Source organism: Microcebus murinus, chromosome 16, assembly GCF_040939455.1.
Source record: "Microcebus murinus isolate Inina chromosome 16, M.murinus_Inina_mat1.0, whole genome shotgun sequence".
Classification (NCBI taxonomy): Eukaryota; Metazoa; Chordata; class Mammalia; order Primates; family Cheirogaleidae; genus Microcebus; species Microcebus murinus.
The window spans coordinates 14,392,876-14,415,294 of NC_134119.1; the positions used below are offsets into that span (position 1 = coordinate 14,392,876).

At 48.3% G+C, this 22,419-nt stretch overlaps 2 protein-coding genes and 1 pseudogene across 2 annotated transcripts; 2 read left to right on the forward strand and 1 right to left on the reverse strand.

Moving 5' to 3' along the window:
- The first annotated feature begins 1,837 nt into the window (after nucleotides 1-1,837).
- On the forward strand, nucleotides 1,838-10,528 carry WFDC8 (WAP four-disulfide core domain 8). Its single transcript, XM_075993397.1, has 7 exons — nucleotides 1,838-1,879; nucleotides 2,644-2,666; nucleotides 2,900-3,009; nucleotides 5,793-5,933; nucleotides 7,110-7,277; nucleotides 9,274-9,414; nucleotides 10,389-10,528. Exons 1-7 carry the CDS (start codon nucleotides 1,838-1,840, stop codon nucleotides 10,526-10,528), a joined length of 765 nt encoding a protein of 254 aa, XP_075849512.1.
- A 3,002-nt stretch (nucleotides 10,529-13,530) lies between these two features.
- On the reverse strand, nucleotides 13,531-15,509 carry LOC105859310 (actin, cytoplasmic 1-like; annotated as a pseudogene).
- A 350-nt stretch (nucleotides 15,510-15,859) lies between these two features.
- LOC142861148 (eppin-like) lies at nucleotides 15,860-21,737 on the forward strand. Its single transcript, XM_075993350.1, has 4 exons — nucleotides 15,860-16,280; nucleotides 17,971-18,102; nucleotides 20,736-20,903; nucleotides 21,425-21,737. Exons 1-4 carry the CDS (start codon nucleotides 16,190-16,192, stop codon nucleotides 21,436-21,438), a joined length of 405 nt encoding a protein of 134 aa, XP_075849465.1. The 5' UTR covers nucleotides 15,860-16,189; the 3' UTR covers nucleotides 21,439-21,737.
- The last annotated feature ends 682 nt before the right edge of the window (nucleotides 21,738-22,419 follow it).

The window sequence follows — 22,419 nt, forward strand, 5'->3', positions numbered from 1 at the left end:
TATTTTTCCTCAAGAAGACACCCCAGGGCTTCTTTTCAGGGGATGTGTTATTTTTTCAAAGTATGGTACAAAAATCTACATTTATTCAAATATAGTTAAATCATCTTCTTCTGGAACATCATCACAACTCTCCAAACCCCGAATTCCATCCTGAATTTCTTGGAACTCTATTTCCTTTAGAACCATCGGCCCCAATCTCTGATGTCGAGCTATAGAGCTCTTATGGGGCAGAGGACAAATGCATGGGTTGTGCAGATACGCTGCGTAGCCACGCCCGTCACCGGGTCTATTTTCGGGGTAGGGCTTATATTGCCCAGATGCTTAGAAATCCTGCTAGGGCGTAGTTTATGGGTAGGTCTTATTTTCGGGGAAACACGGTATCCCTCTGACAACCATCACAGTTCTGAGTTCTACTTCTAGGCTAGAGAACCAAAGGCAGAGCAGCTAAGAGTTTGTCGCCTGAATCACACAAAGCGCCAAACCTTGGTGTTTCCCTCCCGCACTTCCTCTGCGTGGCTCTCAGGGACGCAGCCTCAGGAAAATGCATCCTCAAGCTGCTCCTTTGGGATTCAGAAGTTTTTACAGCAGGCGCCCTCAAACCATGGCCTGTGGGCCACACGCGGCTGTTTTTGCCCATTTGTTTTTTTTACTTCAAAATAAGTAATATTTACTTCAAAATAATAATATGTGCAGAGTGCATAGGAATTTGTTCATAGCTTTTTTTAAAACTATAGTCCGGTCCTCCAACGGTCTAAGGAACAGTGAACTGGCCTCCTGTTTAAAAGATTTGAGGACTCCTGTTTTACAGTTTGAATGCATGCGAGAGATAGGTAAGAAATGCACCTTTTTTTAAAAAAAAAAGAAAAAGAAAGAATGAAAGAGAGATAGAAAAGAAGAATTTCAGGATGAATCATTCTTAGGCAGGTCACCTTCAGGAAAAAGTGAATGTGGCTTTGAAGAGTAAGGATACAATGTTTTAAACTCCTCTGTGCCTGGGCACCCCCTGGAAAATCTTCCTGTATCCCGAGGGATGTGGGAACCCCAGCATGAACAAGACTGATCTAGTGAAATCCACTCCTTTTTCAAATGGGTAGGCTGAGGTAAAACTAGCTCAGGTAGACATAGTGAGTTGATGGGAGCCTGGACTTCAACCAGAATAGCCTCATTCCTGGCTTGTTATTTCCTTGGTGCCTTCGTGGCCGTGTGTTCCAGGTCCGTCCAGGTTCTTTCGAGCCCCGCTGTGCAGCTCCCCACTTGTCCCCCACAAGACTCATGGTTTGCATTCTCCTACCTGAACAAAACCCCCTCTGATCATCATGGATGCACTCTGTGTTAACTTTGCCAGATTTAGCACGTAAAAGTACAGGATGACCAGTTAGATTTGAATGTCAGATAAACATCAAACAACTTTTTAGTAGAACTATGTTTTCTACATCGCATGGGATGTACTTACACTGAAATTGTAACTGGGCATCCCCTGTTATGCTTGCCAAACCTATTAATCTGCGTCTCCCCCTGCACACCATCCTGGGGCTCTGCTTTCCACTAACTTGTCTCAGGCTTGTCTGATCAACCAGTTCTCAAGACTGGGATTCAACGTGTTGCCGGGTGAAACGGTAGAATTTCAAACCAAAAGGTGACTCGATCATAAGAACTGAAGGCATCTTAGGGCCTTTTGGTGAATCTTTTAGGGAAACTGATGTAATGATAGTCACAGTTCCTGACTAGGGAACTCAGGAGCTAAAAAGGTAATAGGTACCATTTTTGGCATTCACTAAATTATTATTATTTGTTAGCTGGATAGAATGTATTAAGCACTGATTATAAGCCAGTCACCATGCTTTACAACAATAGTTCAATTAATTCTGATGTCTACAAGGTAGGTGTTGTTATTTCCTTTATGACAAACCTCAGTGAGCTTGAGGGGCTGAGCCAAGAGCACGGGGTGGGAGGTGGTGGATCCAAGGTGTGAATTCAGGTCTAACTTCAAACTAAGTTTTCTACCAGGTTGGTGGTTTTATTCCTATTTTCCAAATGAGGAAACTGAGGATCCCAGATATGCTGCAGCTATAGTGACCAAGCCAGGACCAAAATCAAAAGGAGAAGGGGGTGAATTGCCACAAGTCTTTACTTTTAGGCAGCGGCATAAATGCTCGCTCCCTCCCTCCCTCCCTGGCTCCCTTCCTTCTTCTCCCACCCCCTGCTGTTTTGAAATGCATTTACTCTGAGAGTTAATACAGTAAAGCATTATTCATTCCTCACAACTTAAAATAAAAACTATGTAAGGGTCGTGAAGAGATGTAGAGACGATGGGGGTCTGAGTGAGTGTGACACCAACTGTTTAGCGTGTCTGGGACTATCGTAAGATCCTAGGCTTGGGTAGCAACAGAAGACTAAGAGGAATCTCTTGGTTAACCGAGGGTCATCTGGGATCGTTTTCTGCTTCTGTGGCACCAAGATCCAGTAGGGTCTGCCCTGGCCCTCTGGAAAACCTCGTACCATCCCTTTCTGTCATCAGTGGAACAAAGAAAAGATGCTCACTGGAGTCTGGGGCTGCACCGGGAGTGACTGTGGGCAAACCAGCCCTGCAACCGTTCCAAACACATTTCTGTGATCATTCAAGTGTGGCCTCGTACCTGGCAGCGAGCCAGCACGCACGTGTCTGGGTAGGAGAAAGGCCGTGGCAGAGTATGGGGCAATGGGGCAGGTCCTGGAACTGATTGTCCTACACCTACCCCGTCCTAGATCTGACCCCAGACAAATCCCAGCCACATTCTGAGCATCCGTTTTCTTGTCTGTGAACTAAGGGAATCTGGTGGGTCATTGCTAAGTTTCCTCTGCACACATTTTGTCTTTAGATTATACCTAACTCCTGCCCCTCTTCTTCTCGTTTCTACAGGCTCCTTTCCCTCCACACCTGCAGCCTGTCCTGGAGGGGTATAATTTTCCTGCTGCTTCTCTCCCTCTCTTTGGGGAAGACCTCTGCATCGCTGGGTGCACAGACCAAAGGTGGGTTCAAGACAGCCCCAGCCGTTCTTCCGTGGGAGGCGTTCTTGGGGCTGGAGGGCAAGACAGAGGCCAGGACTAGCGTGAGGTGAGGCCGCCTCTACAGTGGACAGACAGCTGCCCTGCTCCCCACACTGACCCTCCAAATCCTCCCTCACCTGCCCCCACAAATTATTTCTCTAACTTTTCTCTTATGTGTTTTTTCCAAGTTTAATTTTTTTTAAATTAATGAGTCATCAGGCATGAACCTTAGGGGGAGGACCAGTGAGGAGACTGTTTCCAGAGTCCAGGAAAGAGGAGGATGAGTTCAGGTGCTGCTCTGCGGGGTGCGGGGGTGGTAGTGGGAGGGAGAGGAGAGGGGCTGGGAGGGAGATTTTGAAGATAGAATGGACTGAAGCTCATGACTGATAGGATGCTGGGCTGGCAGAGAGAGAGGAAAGAATCTCTGGATTCTAGTACCAGACTGGACCTGTCGATGCCAAATACCAGGACGGGGACCAGAGAGGAGGAGCTGCCTAGGCATAAGGAGATACTACTTCTGTCTTGAACATGTTAGAACAGGGGTGCTCACGAGGTGCCCAAATACTGTCTTTCCCAGGCAGTTGGAAATGGGGCCTTTAGTCTGGAATGGAGGCTGTGTCCGGAGGGTGATGTGGAAATCACAGTGGAGAGCGTGGGAACAGATGTGATCCCCAGGGAGTATGCGCCAGGTAGGGTCAGGAGACAGATGTGGCCAGAACTGCGCAGTAGATGCAGAGGCCCCTGCGGTGTTCAGGAAGGAGGCGATACACACACAAGGCAAGTGGCTGAGGAAAGCCGACCAGGGAGGAAGGAGGGTTTTAAGAGAGAGTTCAAGCTGAGGATGAGGAAGGAGGTACAATTATTGAAAATCAACCAAAGGTTTAAATGGCTCCTGGAAGCAGGAGGTAAGCTGGAATCAATACTAGTGAGGGTTGGTTCCTCTTCACAAGCCAAAGATTCCCTTTCTGCGCCTCTTTACTCCTTTGGAGGTGTCCCTGTTGGATTTTATGAACTCTCCCTGTTCCCAAACCTCGGAACAATGGTTCCCAAGTAGAAGCCTACATCCTGGTGCCCAGCTGCCTGCTTCAGGATTGCCTGTGGTTCTTTTTAAAAGCAGGGTCCTTAGGCCTCTCTTTCTAGAGATTCTTATTCAGTCAAGAGTCTACATGTTTTGGAAGATGCACAGATGATTTTGATGTATGCTCCAAATTAGGAGCCATATACTCTTCTTAGCCTCAAGCCATACTTGGAGGGTGCATTAAGGGTGCCACGAAGGTTAAAAGTTATAGCTGGAAAGTACCAAAATTCTCAATAGCTGGTCTTCAGGGAAGACGTGTGGCTTCTGAATTGAGTCCCGGATTGTAAGTTCCAGACCTGCCCCTAATTCACTGTATTGTCCTATCTGACCTCATTTTTATAAACCTGTGAAATTAGGTTGGTGCTCATGAAAAACATGGTACTTGCAATTCTAAAGTTCTATAATTCTCAGATTCAGTACTATCCAAGACGATCATGCCTCTCTGGTCAACTTCCACTGGAGAGATACCCAGTTTAGAGTCACGAAGCCACATGAAGCTCTGTATTGTCTATGTGTTGCTGTGTAACAAATTGTCTGCAGATTAGACGTCTGGCATGGTGCATCTGAGTTCTTTGCTCAGGTTCTCACCAGGCTGAGGTCAAAGTGTCAGCCAAAGATGTAGTTCTCCTTTGGGACATAGTGTCTTCTTCTAAGATCACTGCTTATTAGCAGAATCATTTCCTTGAAGTTGTAGGACTGAGGCTCCCAGCCCTGCTGTCCCTTCTAGGGGTCACCCTCATTCCTTAGCACTTGGCCTAGGCCATCTTCAAAGTTACTGGTTGGATCCTTCTCACAGTTTAAATCTCTCTGACCTCTTCTTCTCTGCCAATCAGAAGAAAACTCTGCTTTGAAAGGATCCAATTGATTGGGCCTGGCCCACTTGTTGATTCTCTGATCTTAAGGTCAACTGGCTTGGGCCTTTAGTTTTTCTGCAAAAATCCCTTCACACCAGTATCAAGATTAGTGTTTGATTCAATAACCGGAAGATGGGAATCTTCTGTGATAAGTGCATTATGGACATCATCTCTCTAGACTGTTATAAGCAGTCTGTAATTAGGGATTGTTATTCTCATTTTAAAGGTGGAAAATTTATGACTCAGACAAAGGAAGATACTCTCCCATCATTATTTAGCTAGCGAGTATTGGAGCCAGGGTCCCAAGGCAGATCTGTCTGACTGTAGTTCTCCTTCCACTCTACCATTCCTTCCCCCCTTAGAGGGAACCTAGATGTCATACGGTTGAACTCAGATTGGTCTTGTGTTTACCAGGAGCCAAGCGCCAAAGTTAGGCCTCCTGACTTCTATTTCCATGATGTTTCCACCACTCCTTACTAATCTCCCCTATCAACCAAGATACTGAAGAAGAAGGGGTTATGCAGCAAAATATTAAGTTTCAAAAAGACAGGGGAGCTCCTAAGTTTAAGGCAAGGGTCTAGGTCCTTACCTAACCCCTTGCCTTGGAATCGAAGATCCTTCTCCTTCCGTTCCACGTGGGCACTAATTCTTGATTCAGATCCATCTGAATGGCTAAGAGTGCTAAGAGACAGACCTGGCCCTAAATATAAGCAGATCAAGAACCAAGAACAGAAAGCAGATGGTGGGGCTGAGAGAATTTCATACTCCCCTTTGCCGGGGGAGAAGAGCTGAAAGTCTCAAGGGATGTGAGTGTGGACATTTATTTCTTGCAGGGAAACCAGGAGTGTGCCCCAGAGAAAGGATTACTTGTGAAGCTAACATTCTGGACTTTTGCGAAATTGATCTCGACTGCGCTGGACACCTGAAGTGCTGCAGGTTTGCCTGTAGGAACATGTGCTTGGATCCCTACCAAGGTAGTGGCATCCAGGTTGAGGGCCAAGTTGCCTTTTGAAGTTTCCCTCTTCTTGCTCTGCCCAAAACTGGCGGGATGGCAGGACAAAGAGGCCGGGGCTCACACTTTTCTCATTCTCTTGTTCAACTCCCAACCCTTGAGGACAGCCCATCAGTCTGGACATGGTGGCCACCAATGAGATAATATTAATGTGAGTCTTGTTTGGTGAACATTCAGTCATTCAAAAATAACTAAGACCTGTTGCATGCTCACTCTGCATCAAGAGACTCCTGTGGGCATTGTGGCCAAATCAAACCTCAGTCAGTTTAGATGCTGGGGTCATTTGGGGACTCTTTGGCATTCGAGGAGTTTTTCTGGTAACTCAAGAGACTGTGCGCTTTGTAAAGATTCTTTCATTTACTCATTCATCATTCACTTATTCAACAAATATCTATTGTCAATGTCCTTTGGACAAAGACCAGCAGGAGCACACCTGCAGTTGAACAAGTTGGGTTTATTCCTTGTTGCAATGCGGGAGAATGTTCACCATAGACAACCATGAGGCATCTCGGTAAGAAGCTGTTAGAAAGAATCTATTATAGGATTTGGGTTTTGACTGGAGAATTTGGGGAAGGGTCTAAAGAGTGAGGGCTTGCTCTAGATTGCATCTATCAGAAAGTGGGAAAATTCTATGACTGGGTGTCCCAGTGAATCTTAAGTATACGGAGGACAGACTCGAGTGGAGGTAAAGCTCTAGTTGGCAGAGAAGTATAAGTCACCCATGTTATCTGGGAGAGGGAGGTGTTTGGTATCTTGTAGGTTTCACAGTGACCTTGTTTTTGTCTCACTTTATCCTGATCTCAGAGTGATCTTAGCTGACTTTTTATGTCCAACAAGGGTCTTTTCCTCCTCAAGCTCCGAGTAATGGAGAAGAAAGATCAGCTCCAAAGGACAATATTCTTATATTCTCTTAATAATATTGTTTGCAATGAAGAAGTGATTCTAGGAGGTGCTGTACTTTGTAGAGTATCAATGGTAGAACTGGGATTAGAACCCAGCCTTTCTTTCTTTTTTTTTTACTGTGCCCCTTTATATGACTTGGATGATAATACCATGAATTATGACAATGCCTGGGGACCTGACCTCCTTCTTTTATCTCTACCTTTTATGTTCTTCCCTCTTTTTTTCCTGTCCTCAGAGCCCTGTGCACAGCCCTTGAAAGAAGGAATATGTAAGCTTAGACTACTGCGCTGGTATTTTGACTTTGACAGAGGTAGCTGCAAATCTTTTATATATAGGGGCTGCTTTGGGAATGCGAACAACTTCTTGAGCTTTGATGACTGCACGAAAGCCTGCACGTCAGCTGGTGAGACCCATATCCTGGAAGTCAGAGGGCCTAGTTTAACTAGAAATAGTATACCAGGGAGGTTATAGGCTCAGACATTGAGGTTAAATTTTCTTGGTTCAAGTCTTAGCTCTGTCATTCACTGGCCAGGAGGTCCTGGGCCAGTTGTCTGCCTTTGTGAGTTTCAATTTTTTTTTCTATAAAATGAAGATAATAGTATTTACCTATAGAATTGTTCTGCCAAAAAAAAATGACACAGTATATATATCAAGTGTTAATAAATGTTGGGCATTGGGACCTGAAAGCCAGTTCTACTCCCTTGGAAGATGTTTCCACATCATATCAACCTGTTGAGCATCATCCTGAGGATTTACCCAGGAATGAACCATACAAAAGCCAGCTCTGGAATCCCATGGAGTAAGTGTAGACACTAGCGGTGGAGAGTAGGATGGGGTGGATGGAAAGGTTGTGGATTCCTTCCTTAGTATAATGATCACCAGCAATGTTGGGAGATAGCGTCCTATAGCACTTCAGGTCAAATGAGCTGAATTACAATCTGACCTTTCCCACTTACTGCAGGTTTCTTCACCTCTCTGAGTTTCAGTTCCCTCCCCTGTTATACTAGAATAATAGCAAACACCTCCTTGTGTGGTTGGTAGGAGTATATGGGATCAACAACACACAAAGCCTAGACTTGGTCGCCGCCCAGTGGTGTGTGTTGACCACATGGTAACAATTGAGGTGGTGACCATTGCTCTTCGAAGTGCAGCACTGTGTGAGGCACGAGGCAGCGTTGAAACGTCAACCTCAGGTTCTGCCAGGCACGCTGAAAGATGGACCAGCACTACCGCTTTACAGCTAAGGAAATAGAGACAGGGAGGTGAGGTTAGGTGCCTGAGCACCCACGGTCGGTCAGGAGTAGAGCTGGAGTTTTAATTTCATGGGCCCAGTGGCAATCCTGCCGCCTGACTTGAGGAAACAGAGACCACAGGCTTCCCTTTGTGGGAGGTCTGAGGACTAGCAGTGCTGTGGACGAGGCCTCGGTCTTCTCTCCCGGGAGCATCGGGAAGACCGAGCCAGGGAAAAGGGCCTGGGCTGGTTTGTGCAAAATTTAGGTTGGGACACAGAGACAATCTGAGAGTCAAGCATGCCATGGCCTGCGCCTGACTTGAAGAAGAATTTCCTGGGAAGCCCTCACAGAGTTTGTAATCAGATAAGGACAACAGCAGACAGGAGCAAAATCCCAAGGGATTGATTTAAATACCATCTGAGTCATACTGACCCACTCTTCACTTGTCTAAAATGGAATCACTTACCTTCCTTCCCCTACCCCAAATCTGCTCTAGTCATACTCCTCCTCACCTATTAATAGGTTGAAAACACTTCAAAACCACATTTAATCCCCTTTTTCTAACTTAACATCCATGAAGTCAGGACATAATTTTAGTTCTACCTTGAAAGTAGATCCTGAATCTGACCACTTCTTACCACCTCTGCAGCCGCCACCCTGATCTGAGGCTTTGTCTTCTCACCTGGATTGCTGCAGCAGCCTCCTCAGAGGTCTCCCTGCTTCCATCTTTCATGCAGTCTATCATGAACACAGTAGCCACAATGACCTTTTTAAAACATGGGTCAGACCATGTTGCTCCTCCACTGAGAACACTGCAATGGCTCCCCACTTCATTCAAAGTAAAACCAAATATCCTACAATAGCTTGCATTGATTTGTGTAGACTTCAGATGATTACCCCTATTTTACAGAGAAGGAAACTGAAGTTACTCATTAAGTGGCAGAACTGGGACTTTACCTTGGGGCTTCGGGCACGAAGCCCAGCACTGTCTCTACCATAGCCCATGATATGGTGAGGAAATGTCATTCTTGGATATTTCTAAGAATGGATAGGGTGGGATGAACCAAGTTGCAGAAAGAAGTACTAGCTTCGAAGAGAAGGAAAAGCTGTTTGAAGGGTGGTGAGATGGGGTGGGCTTTGAAGAAACTCACATCTGCTCTGTTTCAGTCAAGGCAGGACAGTGCCCACTCTTTCCTCTTGCTTCCCGTATGGAGTGTCCACCTTGGTGCAGGAGTGACGCTGATTGCCCCGAGTCCAACAAGTGTTGTGAATCCACGTGTGGCTTTGTTTGTGCCAAGGCCTGGACAGGTGAGGAATGGGGATATACCTGCCCAAGTGCACTGGGCATATGCCAAGGATGCCGTGTTGTCCCATGGAATGGGGGTGTCTTGAACCTCAGATTCCCATTGGGTTGACCTTTGAGGAACCTTGGGAACCTTTGCCCTTTTAATACCCAGCCAGTGCCCCTATGTTCACCTCTTGACCTCTGAAGACTATTGTGCTGTTCTTCAAAGCCAGTCATCACTCTCCATCCTTTCCCAAGAAAACTTACTTGTTCTGAGTCTCATTCCTCAATGACCTGCAAGGTGACAATACCCACTGATTCATAAAAAGAATTGTATAACCATTAGGTATGTTCCTAATAAGCTCTCATGTCTGCATAGAACTTCAGAGCATGAGCATCACAGTCATATCCTGTAAGGTGGCCTGGGGAAAAGATTGGTAGCAAATGCTCTTGGAGTAGAAGCCAACTCTAAGCTGCTGTTTATTCCCACAGGTAGTCCCAGGGATTGTCAGGTACACCATGTTATGGTTTTATGGTGTTTTAAGGTACACCATGTTATGGTAGCAAGAGTTAAAGGCTTTCCAACAGATTTCAACTTTTCTATTTGCATTCTTTGTGGCCTTAGGCAACTCATTTCTCCCACGTGGTCCTCGATTCCTACAATTCATTAAACAAGAAAGTTCTGGGTGCTTCCTGATACTCCTTCCACCTCTGGTATTCTGGGATTCTATAACGCCAAGGTATTAATTCTGTAGGAGCAGGCAGGTATCCTATCATATTGCATAAATCAGAGAAGGCAAGGCGTTTTTGATACTCTTCAAGTTATTAGCCATAGAAAGTTGGTACTCCACGTCCTCCAGTCTATTGTTAGTGTGGAGGAAAGGGTAAGAAGCGTAATCAGTATAAAACCCTGTTCGAGAGTCCCAAGATTCCCCAAATTTGTCTCAAATTATCACCAAGTATTTCAACATCAAGTATCTTATTTTACCCTATGAAGTCAAAGCAGGTTTCTGCCCACGCATGCCCTTGGTGTGTCCCGTGATTAATAAACCCAAGTGCCTGCAGGATAATGACTGCCCATTGGCAGAAAAGTGCTGCACAGATTGTGGACTGAAATGCATGGAACCCAGAATTTGAACAGTAAGTAGAAAATACTATCATCAAAATAATTAATTATGAGTAGCATGATGAAAAGCTATTAGTTTTGTCTTGTATCCAACGATCTGGCCAAATTGTCTCAGTAAGTATAACAACAGTATTTAATAGGGTTACTTTGATTATATATATTCATAACACCTGAAAATAATGATACATTTGACCCAACTTCATGACCTTATATTCTTGTCTTCTTATGTAGAATGTCTGAAATAAAGTTGAAAATAAAGGCAATAGCAACTATCTATGTCTAGTTCCTTATTTTCAAGTCAGTAGCTATTGCAGTAGTATAAAAAGACATTTGTTGTTGGATTTGAGATAAATAGATTTTATGCATTTAGTTTATGCTATTGAAAATGATTGCTGAATTTTATCAAATATTTTTAAGCATGTAGTCATATGATGATTTTTCTCTTCCAATATGTTGGCTTAATAACCTACATTAATTTTCATATGTTGAACCATCCTTGCCTTGTTAGAATAACGTTAATCACATTGATGGTATACTTGTATCAATACACTGTAGGTTTTATTTAGCAAATAGTTTATTTACAATTTTCATATCTATAGTCTAAAGAAAAGTAGGTTAAAATTTTTTGTTTGTTTTGCTATTTGGGTCACATGATTTTCATAAAACTAGCATGGGAAAATAATCGGGAAACGTACCCACTTTTTCTATGATCTGGAATATTTTTAATGATCTAACAAGTCTCTGTTTGTTGAAGGCTACACAAAATGCAGCTCCCAAAGCATCTAGGTCATGTTCCTTCTATAGTGATCTATTTTAGTAAATTTTAAATATTTCATCTTATAGTCTATACATGTTCTCTATGCCCTCTTCTGTGAATTAAGGTCTTTTATATTTTGCTAAATATGATCAATTTTCCCTCTATTCCCTATATTACTTTAGAGTAGTATAAATTGCTCTCTATGTGATTCTTTTCATGTCTTTAATTTTGGTTCATATTTTCACTCATATATTCATGTTTCTACCCACCCACGTACCCACTAACCATGTAATCCACTTACTAATCTACCCATTCCCTTCCCATCCATCCAAGTACCCAATCCCCACTCACCTATCCATCCATGACACACCTTTCAATTTATCTATTTCCCTACCCATGTGTCCATCCACTTATCCTTCTTACTCATATTCCTCTATTTACCTAATCGCCCATTTTACATCCAGTCTTTAATCCACCTGCGTATCATTTACCTCTCTCCCTTTCTCTTTCTCTCTCTCTCACACAAATTACTTTATACCCATCAACATACTTTTCCATGATTTTTACACCTATCTGCCTCCATCCACACAACAATCCACTCATGCATCTTCCCTTCAAACAGCCTCCATCAATAGGTCCACTGTCCCATCACGAAAGTATCGATTCTTATATTCAACTGAATCCACGCCTCCAGCCAACCAGTCATCCACCTATCCATAATCTGTGCATTCATGCCCCCAAATATCCATGCTTCCCTCACCCATCCACCTTCCTACTCATTCAACTATCCTCCCCTCATGACTCTATCAGCTGCCCATCCATCCATATATTCACCTACCTATACACACACCTATTGATCCCTCCACCTACCTTGCTCACCTAGCAGGATGTACTGTTTCCTCTGGGCCAATTCATGTTCTAAGTACTAGGTTCTAGGCACAGCTTTGTTTAATGGAGCTCAAAGCCCACAGGGGGAAGCAAACATGCCACTTGGCAATACAGTTAGAGGCACAGAGAACAACAGAGAAAGCCAGTAACAGGAACCCAGGCCATGAGACAGATCTTGGTCTAATTCCAAAGCAAGAGTAGCCAGATAGAGGCCAGTCTCCTTGGTTCTGCTTGGAGTCCCCCATTCTGAGCACAGGATTGGTCCTAGAACAGAAGTGGCACTGGGGCAGAGGTAGGGCACCAAGACTCTCAATGAGAAGAGATGAGGTATAGACAGGCAAACACTCAGGTAGGTCGCTGCCCAGCCTTCTATAAGAGATTAGGTGACAGAAGGGCCAACACGATGATGTGCCCCAGGCTTCAAAGACATAAATCTAGTTCCAGCTGCTTGGGAAGTAAGACCCTTCGCTGGGCCTGAACATTAGGCAGGACAGAATAGGATGAAACAACCAGAAAGAGTTTCAATTTATTTTCAAGAAAATTTAGAAAAGAATGCACCCAGGCTGGGTGCAGTGGCTCACACCTGTAATACTAGCAGTGTGGGAGGCCGAGGAGTGAGGATCACTTGAGGTCAGGAGTTCACGACCAGCCTGAGCAACAGTGAGGCCCCATCTCTACTAAAAAATAGAAAAATTAGCTGGGTGTGGTGGTGGGCACCTGTAGTCCCAGCTACTTGGGAGACTGAGGCAGGAGGATTGTTTGAGCCCAGGAGTTTGAGGTTGTAGTGAGCCATGATGACAGCACTGCACTCTACCCACAGTGACAGAGTGAGACTCGTCTCAAAAAAAAAAAAAAAAAAAAAGCAACTGTAATTGGGTCCCTGGGAACCATTTACTGACTCTGTGAGTCTTGAGCTTCTGTTTCCACTAATTACATCGCCTTCTTCTCCCCCAACCCTCCTTTTTTTAAGGTGTGCACTTTTACTGAAGTAATCTTGAGTCTGTGTACCGGTAAGCCCTGGCTGCCTCCACACCGCCACCTGCTCCCAGGGAGCCTGAGGCCTTCCAACATCTCAAGTTGGGGGACAGATAGGAGGCCACAATAGCTGATCATTCAAAATAAACCAAAGTTAAAAAGTATCACTCTGGTTTGTCTTCAGAGTGTATAAATCTTTTGCCTTTTAAAAAAGTATTAGCCAAAGATTTTAAGAATTTGCATTACATAAATTACACAAAAGGAGTGCTGTCACCTCCCTTGTGTGGACTCGGTTGAAGACTGGACCATTCTCCTTAGAGAGAAGGGGATGCTTTTCAGAGGACCAGGGACTTCCTGTAACAATGCATATCACGACATTTGGAATGACTGTTTAATAAAACAACAACATAGAATGTCCTTGGCCAAACACTGTCGAACTTTGGGGATGTCAGCTCCAACTGCTGTGCCTTCAGCATTCTGATTTTTAAATCCTGAGTCAAACCAAAAATAAAAAACCAAAAACCAAACCAAACCAAACCAAACAAACAAAACCAAAGAAACCCATGCGGATCTCATCTTGTTTTCTGAGCAAGTGAGGTTTTATCAAGAAGGCGTGTAGCAAATGCAGCTAGGGAACAGCCTGCCTAGAATCCGTGGTGGAGGGTGGTGGAGGGGCAGACTCCTCGTCCTCCTGCTTGCTGATCCACATCTGCTGGAACGCGGACAGCAAGGCCAGGATGGAGCCACCAATCCACATGGAGTACTTGTGCTCTGGGGAGCGACGATCTTGGTCTCCATCGTGCTGGGAGCCAGAGCGGTGATCATCTTCTGCGTTCTGTTGTTGGTGTCTGGGTACCTGGTCGTGCCGCCAGACAGCACTGTGTCGGCACACAGGTCCTTGCAGATGCCCGTGTCACACTTCATGATGGAGTTGCAGGTAGTGTCACGGATGCCACAGGATCCCACGCCCAGTAAGGAGGGCTGGCAAGGACCCTCAGAGAAGCAGAACTGCTGGCTGCCGACGGTGATCACCTGACCAGTGGGTAGCACTTAGCTCTTTTCCGGGGAGGATCTGGAGGCGGTGGTGGCCCTCTCCTGCTCAAAGTCCAGGGCCTCCTAGCACAGTTTCTCCTTGATGTCACACAAAATTTCCCTCCTGGCCCCGGCGGTGGAGCTGTAGCCAGGCTCCCTGAGGATCTTCATCAGGTAGTTGGTCAGGTCCTGGGCAGCCAGGTCTAGATGCAGGATGAAGGCAGAGGAGGGAGGGCATAGCCCTTGTTGATGGGCACAGTGTGGGTGACCCTGTCATCAGGGTCTATCATGATGCCAGTGGTACAGCCAGAGGCATAGAGGGACAGCCCTGCCTGGATGGCCACCTACATAGCTGGGTGTTGAAGGTCTCAAACATGATCTGGATCAAGTTCTCTCAGTTGGCTTTGGAGTTTAGGGGGGCCTAGGTCAGCAGCACGAGGTGCTCCTTGGAAGTCACATGCAGCTTGCTGTAGAAGGTGTGCTGCAAGTACTTGTTCATGTGCTCCCAGTTGGTGACAATGTCATGTTCCATGGAGTGCTTCAGGGTCAGGATGCCCCTCCTGCTCCAGGCCTCACTGCCCACATAGGAGTCCTTGAGGTCCATGTCCACCATCACGCCCCGGAGCCACTGTCAACGATGAGTGTGACAATATTGTCATCCGTGCTGAGCTGGGCCGTGGGTGTGCACCAGTGGCGGAGCAGCAGGGTGACGGCCAGGGGTCCATGCTCACAGGGTGGACACGGTCTCCATGGTTCTTCATCCCTTTTGGACTCACCATTCCTCACCACCTTCAACTCCACAGTGAAATATCAGTGTTATAGCCACACGGATAGCAGAAGCTTCCCCAGTGAACTGTGGCAAGAGCTGATATGCTCAGCTCCCTCAACCTCACCTCTGACACTCATCGCCGGGTGACATGCAGTCAGCAACCTCACTTGGCTGGCCTATGATCCCTTCTATAAAATGAGAAAATGGGGCTTGACGGACCCTCACAGCCCTTCCCCACAGTCACTCTGGGTCTCGCTCTGCCCTGGGCCGCGTGTGGGAGAAGACAGGAGGGAGCGTGAGAGGACAGCACTGCTCCGGGCGCCGCGGAGACGCCTCAGGAGATCTGCCCCAGCCCTCCTGGAATCTTCACTGAGGGAGACTGAGAAGCTGGCGGGATGGGATCCCATGGGGGCTCTGTCTGTGACCCCAAATGTTGTGGCCATTATGATAAGGATGGCTTCTGTCTGTCAAGTAGGAAAATTTGGAGAATAAAGCTTGTCCCAAAAGGGTGTCACCTAGTTAGGGAAGGAAATGGGGGCCGTGAAGATAACATTTACTCTGGGAAGAGTGGCTCCCCCACAACCCGGCCGACTGAGGGGCTGGTGCTGTGGATTCTGTGGCTGCAGGACGCTGCCCAGGCCACCGGCACCCTCTCTCTGTAGCTCTTCCACCAGCCCAGTTAGACCCCACAAACTCTCAGTGTTACTGGGCTTAATTCGGTTGCAGTCCCTCAGACAGTTCCCTTCACCCCTCGGTTCCTCCTCAGACAACGAGGAGTTTGCGGCAGAAGGCAGAGGCTCTCCTGTCAGCTCTGAGGAGCTTCTCTGCTGCCCTCACAGCAACGTGGCTTGAAAATGCTGGCTGAAGACTCTGTAGTCAGCCCGATTCTTCCTCCACCCCCCATTCGGTGGCAGCACCTTTGGTCTTAGTCAGAGAACACGAGTGACCCAAAGAGAAGATAAAAGGGAGAAGGATGGGAGGAAACTGCGGGAGAGGGAGGAAGGAACACAGAAACCGTGGGAGACCCAGAGAAAAAGAGAAAAAGTTAGATATAGGCACAAAGCGTCCCAGAGAAACAACGAGTTACCAAGAGACTGGCAGAGACACACTGTCAGGGACAGACGGAAGGGGGTGGCTGGCTTGTGTCCAGTTCTTATACCTGAGGCGCTGGCTACTGAAGGAATAGGCAGGGCCAAGGCAGCCAGCCATTTCCAAGTTCTAGAACCACCAGACAGGCAGGTCTGTCTTACAATGGAATCTTCCGGACTTTTGAGCCTCCTGGTGCTATGCATCCTCGTCACAGATGTCCAGGGATCTGGTCTGACCGACTGGCTCTTTCCCAGTAAGTGCTGGGCCTCAGCCCTTGGCCTGGGGAGAGGAGAGTTTGCTGGGAGGAAGAAAGAGGGAACAAATTGTCAGATCCCGGTTGCTTTCCACCATCTTAGTCCCAGTCCAGGGTTGGGAGAGGAAGGAGGTTTGGAAGACCCCGTCTGTGAACGCAGGAACCCTGACATAGGTGATTGCCACTTTCAGCCCCTTAAAGTGGAAGATCGTTCTTGGGATGGGGGCAGGGGCGCGGGCGGGGAGAGTCACAGGATCTACCACTTCTAGGAGGGGCTTATAGAAATTGGAATCTGGGCAGCCTAAGGGACCTTCCCTCACCCCATGGGAAAGACAGCCCCCTCCTCAGGATGTCAATTCTCTCTGCTCCTGGTTCTTTCAAATGTACCTCTAGAAAGCATCCCTGCACCCCCAGGGGGTCCTGGACTTTGGGATCAAGGACAGTCTCCAGAAGTCCGTCTAAACTGAAGACACTAATGCTCCATCACTCTGTAATAATGATAATTGTTACCATTTTCTGAACACTGAGAACATAGGGATTTCTGAGTAGGGATTTCTTATAAAACAAACAAAGAGAAATCTGGAGTCAGGCTTAGTGGCTCCAAATTTTGGTAGCCACCTAACTTTGGCCAAATTACTTCCATTCCATGTGCTTTGGTTTCCTCATCTGTAAAATGGGGATATTAATAGGACTGGTGTCACAGAGCTGTTATGGGGATTAAATGCAGCAATGCGTTTAAAATGCTTGCAAGAGAGTTTGGCTCCTAGTAAGGTCTTGGGCAGTGTTAGGTAAGGTCACTGTGCGTCACTGGCTATGATTAGAGCTTGACACGCTTTGTCTCATTTCCTCCTCACAAGTCTCTGAGGCCAAAATGCTTTTGCAGACTAAGACACCAGGGTTCAGAGAGGGTAAGTGGCAGACCCAGAGTTAGAATCCAAAAGCTAAACTGAGCCCAGGGTGAGTGACATTAACCACTGCTGCGGTCCCCAAAGCCCAGGCCAGGGACCGGAGCTGGTCTGTTAGGAAGGGGCCGCACAGCGGGAGGTGAGTGGCCGTGAGTGAGCGAAGCTTCCTCTGTGTGTGGAGCTGCTCCCCATCGCCTGCCTTCCCCACCTCACCCGCCAGGCCCTGGGAAAACCCTCTCCCATGAAACTGTCCCTCATGCCAAAAAGGGCTGGGGACTGCTGACTCCTGGAATCCTACTGCCGCCCAGCGGAACTTGCAGACATTGACTCCTCAACAAGGCAAAGGAGCAGATACGCTTACACCAGCTTAAACCCAAAAAGGCTATTTTGCCTTGCCGGGGACATATCAATGTCGGGAGGCGTTTTATCTTGTTGCAGTTAGGGGTGCGACTCTATGTAACCGGTAGAGGCGAGGGGTGCTGCTAAAAACTCTACAGTGTGCAGGACAGTCCCCACAAGGAAGTGTTATCCGGCTCGAATGTCACTAGTGGTTGAGAAACTGCACCTTTTAGCAGGGGTGGGGCTGGGGACTGGGGTGAGCAGGCGGTCAGCTGGGAGGGCGCTGGACACAGCAGGGAGACACATGTGCCACCCCAAGGAGAAGGACTCCCTGGATCGGGCAGCATGAAAGCAAACTTCCCTGTCTCCCTAGAAGGGCCTGTGTCTCCCAAAGGATGGGCCCTGTGCCCCGCAAGGCTCACGTTGAAAGACTGCTCCTCTCCTAGACAGATGCCCCAGACTCAGAGAGCCATGTGAATACAAAGAAAGGGACATGTGTACGGCGGACAAACAATGCCAGGACAACAAGAAGTGCTGCGTCTTCGGCTGTGGAAAAAAATGTATATACTACGATCATGGTAATCGTCAGAGCCTCCTAATACCAGCCAGATCCCCTCCCCACGTCCTCACCTGCTGCCTGCGTGGGCTGGCGCCGTCCCCGGTTCACTGCGGGTGGTCTCTGGACAAGAGTGCTGGATTCCAGAGAGCTGGGATGTAGGTTCCTTGCTGCCTCTACTATGGTGTGTGGCATTAGTAATGTCCTTGTCCCATCAGAGAATGTGTGAGACTCACTTTCCCCAGAGATGGGTGAAGGGTGGAATTGAATCAGATGGCTTTTTGGCTACATGGCTACTTTTTGCATTCATGATTTTCTGAGTTCCCAGGCGGCCATTGTTGTCCTGATGTACAGCAACATTGTTGCTGCCCATGAGGAGTTAAGCTATGTGTATTTCCTAGCTCCTTGCTCTGGGGAGACCACTCTCTGCCTACACAATTGCACGGGGAACCCTCCCCTGCCCACTCCAGACCGGAGGGCTTTCCCTTTGCTGCTGCGATCTCAACTCCATGCCCATCTCCCTGGGCTCCAAAAAGACGATCAAAGACTCTGTATTTATTGGTTTAACAAATATTTCTTGAGTGCCTCTGAAACCCATCCTGGGATTTGGCCTGCTCAGTGTGGTCAGGAAGGTGGGCAAAGCCTGCTCTGAGAAAGCAAGCGTGGAGTTGAGTTTAAAAGATGGGCAGGATTTTAGGCACAAAGCGCGTGGAAGGGCTTTGTAGGCACAGGGCAGAGCATGCAGAGTGCAGGTGAGCGCGGGTCAAGGAAGAGAGATCCTGGGGAGGTGGGGATTAGACAACCCAGGTCTGGTGGGCCAGGTTAGAGGGTCTCGCCTTGATCCTAAGGGCCACAGAAATCCCATGTGGAGGGCTGGGGCTGTGATTGTGTTTGTACAATGGCTTTGGAGAGGGAAAGAGGAGGAACGGAGCGTCTTGAAGGACATCGAGGTGAAAGAAAAAGGTATCCTGGACTGGGGAGGTGGCGGAGGGCATGGGGAGGATGGGGTGTGGGAGAGGTATCTGGGAGGGGCAGAGCACTGGGCTCGGCAGGGGGGGTGGGGCTACGTGTTCACACACCCGCAGGCCAGGATCCTGAAACCAGTCCTCCTGGTGCACGTCTCAGTCCAGTTTTTACCAGCCTTTTACCCTTGGGAAAATCGACAACTTCCCCTCACTGTGCCTCAGTTTCTCCAGATAATGAAAGGACCAGTGTTAAAGGTCGTTTTGAGGATTAAATAAATGGATGTGCATGGAGTGCTTACAGCAACGCCAGGCACCTAATGGCAACCTGACATATATTAGCTCAAATCATTTGTCATTTCTGACTGGCAGCTCCTAAGTAGCCAAGGCCATTGCCTTTGCTTTGTCTCTTCAAGCAGTTAGCACATAGTAGGTGTTCAAGGAATGATTTATTCAGTTCAGATCAGGATATATTTTATTTTGCCCTCAACATTCCGTAAAGTCCTTAACTGGGCCAGGCTGCCTGTTGGGGACTTGGGATTCCTAGATGAAAGCAGACACAGTCCCTGCTCACTGGACACTCGCACCCTCGGGATGAGACTTAAGAGGTAAACAAACGAGGAACATGCGCACAAGATTCTGCAGGGTGGTGTGGCAGTGTGGCAGGTGGGATGGGGTCAGGAGTGACATCACAGGGGAGCAGGTGTCTGAGAAAGGCTTTGAAGGAAGAATGGGAGTGTGGCTAATGAGCGGCAGGGGCGCGTGGCGGGGCAATGGCCTGGGGGCGGCACACGGTGTGCTGAGCGTTGGGGCAGCGGGCAGCTCACTGGCAGGGGAGCAGGCCAGAGCCACTGTAGGGGCCAGATGGAGAAGGGCCTTGAGAGTCACGGCAGGACTATGCCGGGAAGTCAAGGCAGGTCTTATCCGTGGACTGACAGGCTCAGCTCAGCCTTCAGACCCACCTGAGCCTTCTCTCTGGCGGCAGCTTAGAGGATTGATTGGAGGGGCCAGGACTGGAGGCAGGAGAATGGCTGCGAGGTTATCTCCACAGCCCACACGTGACATGCTGAGGCTTCAGTGGAACAGACTGGCAGAGAGCTGGGGTCTTAGGAGGTGGAAATCAGCAGGACGTCACTGTGTAGCTGTGATCCCCCTCAATGTGCAGGACTAGGCAGGCGCTCTTTAGTCAGGGCCTGTGTCACTTTGCTGGCGGTGCTGTCACAGAGCACCACAAGCTCCTTCTCGGGGAGGCCAGGTGTCAGGATGGCGAGGGACAATCTGCGCCCTGCCGCCACTAGCTCCTGGCGCTGTGCTGGGAACCGCTGGTGCTCCTTGGCTTGCAGACGCGTCACCCCGACCTCTGCCGTCGTGCTCACACGGTGCCCTCCCTGTGAGTGAGACTCTGTCCACATCTACTCTGCTTTAAGGACACCGGTCAGATCAGATGAGGGCCCACCCTGCTTTGGGACGACCTCGTCTTAACTAACTGCATCCACAGCGACCCCGTCTCCAGGGACGCAGACACGCACTCTGGCGTCTCCCTGGCGACGTGTGCAATATGTCCTTGGAGCCTGGGACCCGCGCTGTGATAGGGAAGAGGGGTCTATCCAGTTCCATCTGTGGCGGTTGCCAGGGCGGCGATTCTGTTCTCAGGTGGCTACTCTGGGTTCTCGACTCCCGGCTCTCTTGGCAGACATATGCAGCTTGCACAAAGACGCCGGCCCGTGCATGGCTCTCTTTTTTCGCTGGTGGTACAATCAGAAGAGCAATACCTGCTCCCGTTTCGTCTACGGCGGCTGCATGGGAAACGATAACAACTTCCAATCCAAATCCGTGTGCATGAGCGCCTGCCACAGAAGACGTGAGTTCGGGGCCCCAGTCTCGCCAGGGCCCTGCTAGGAGGCCGGGTGTTGGCTGCTCCGTCCCGGGATAGCTGCGTGCTTGGCAGACCTGGCGATGACAGACCAGCTCCAAGCAGGAGGCGAGAGGGCACCTAGAAAAGAGGTAGACATTGTGGCTTTTTGGGGACCGAGGATGGGCAGGGACACGGAGGTGAATCAAAGCTGGCAAGTATGCAGAGACGTAGGAGGGGCGAGGGAGGTGCAGACGTACTGAAATCTCAGACGCCTGTTGCAGAGCAGTCACCGGACAGTCAGCCTAGACTCGTGAGCCAACCACCCTTGCATGCCATCGATTTCCTCAGCACGGCTTTTGCCAGCAATCCCCTCCTGTTCAGTTTTCCTTGAAGGAGATGAGTAGCTTCCCAAGCAAAGCCACTCCCTTTAACCTCCTCCTGGCAAAAGATGTACAAACATGACTGCAGCTTCCAAGGATAAGCGGAGCGCAACATGCTCTGCTGGTCTTGTCCTACTTTCTCAACAGGCCTCTCTTCCTGAACGGAGAAGGACACAGTGGGACAACGGCCAGGATTTGGCTCGTGCTCTGAGGACCTGTCCCGGAACCTGCCTGATGCTCCGGCTTGGCTTCCCCCGTTGCAGTCTCAGCGATCCGAGGCCGTACCTCCCCCCACACTGAACCGCAGAGTCTGCCTGCCCGTCCTCCCTCTCCACCCCTTTTCATGAATACTATCCTTCAGGTGTGATCCCATATTTATGCCTTACCCCTTATCGCTGACTTCTAAAGCTCCCTGTTTATACAGTCGGCCTCCAAATTATTCCCAATAAAGTTCTTGGCTTAGTCCTTTACTCTGAAGCTGAGTCATTCACACCCGCTTGGCACGTTGAGGCTCTTGGTGACATCGGCGAACGGAGGACAGCGAGAATCTGGAGAGTCGAGACTTCCAGGGATATTGTTATCCTCCTCTGTATCTTCAAAATATTGTAAAACCTTTTTAAGGCAAGGGCCCACGGATGCTGCCTTAGTTTGGATCTCCCAGAAACTGACCCTGGACAAGGGCATGGGCGAAGGAGTCTATTGGAGAGATCTCTCCCAAGAAGCACTGGGTGGGGAGTGTGGTAAGTGTCGCAGGGAAGAGAGAAGGGTCATTTGTGAGCTGCTTATCACTGTGGTGAACTGTGGCTCAATCCCACCGGGGATCCTCTAAAGAATCATGTAAAACAGACCTTCAAATTGTCTTCATCTGTCTCTGGGGACAGGGAGGGGAGGCACTCACCACTGATTCCATTCCCCACCTGATGCCCAGGATGCTAAATCCCTCGCTCTTCCAGACTGTTTATTCCTCATGCAAGCTGAGCAACTCCCAGGAAGCCAGAGAAAACCCACAGCAGAGAAGTAGGGACTCCGGCACTGGGGCTGGGAGACTGTCCCTGTGCACTGGATATTATTCAGCCAGAAAAAAGAATGAACTGCTATTGCTACCCTATGGATAAACTTCCTAAACATTCTGGGAAGTGAAA

Excerpts from the sequence above, each read along its gene's own strand:
- WFDC8 (XM_075993397.1), top strand. The coding sequence starts at position 1,838 with ATGCTTTACAACAATAGTTCAATTAATTCTGATGTCTACAAG. Across the intron at positions 1,880-2,643 it reads TTAATTCTGATGTCTACAAG|CGAGCCAGCACGCACGTGTC; the intron begins GTAGGTGTTGTT and ends CGTACCTGGCAG. Across the intron at positions 9,415-10,388 it reads TTGTGCCAAGGCCTGGACAG|TCAAAGCAGGTTTCTGCCCA; the intron begins GTGAGGAATGGG and ends TACCCTATGAAG.
- LOC142861148 (XM_075993350.1), top strand. The coding sequence starts at position 16,190 with ATGGAATCTTCCGGACTTTTGAGCCTCCTGGTGCTATGCATCCTCGTC. Across the intron at positions 16,281-17,970 it reads GACCGACTGGCTCTTTCCCA|ACAGATGCCCCAGACTCAGA; the intron begins GTAAGTGCTGGG and ends CTCCTCTCCTAG. Across the intron at positions 18,103-20,735 it reads ATGTATATACTACGATCATG|ACATATGCAGCTTGCACAAA; the intron begins GTAATCGTCAGA and ends CTCTCTTGGCAG.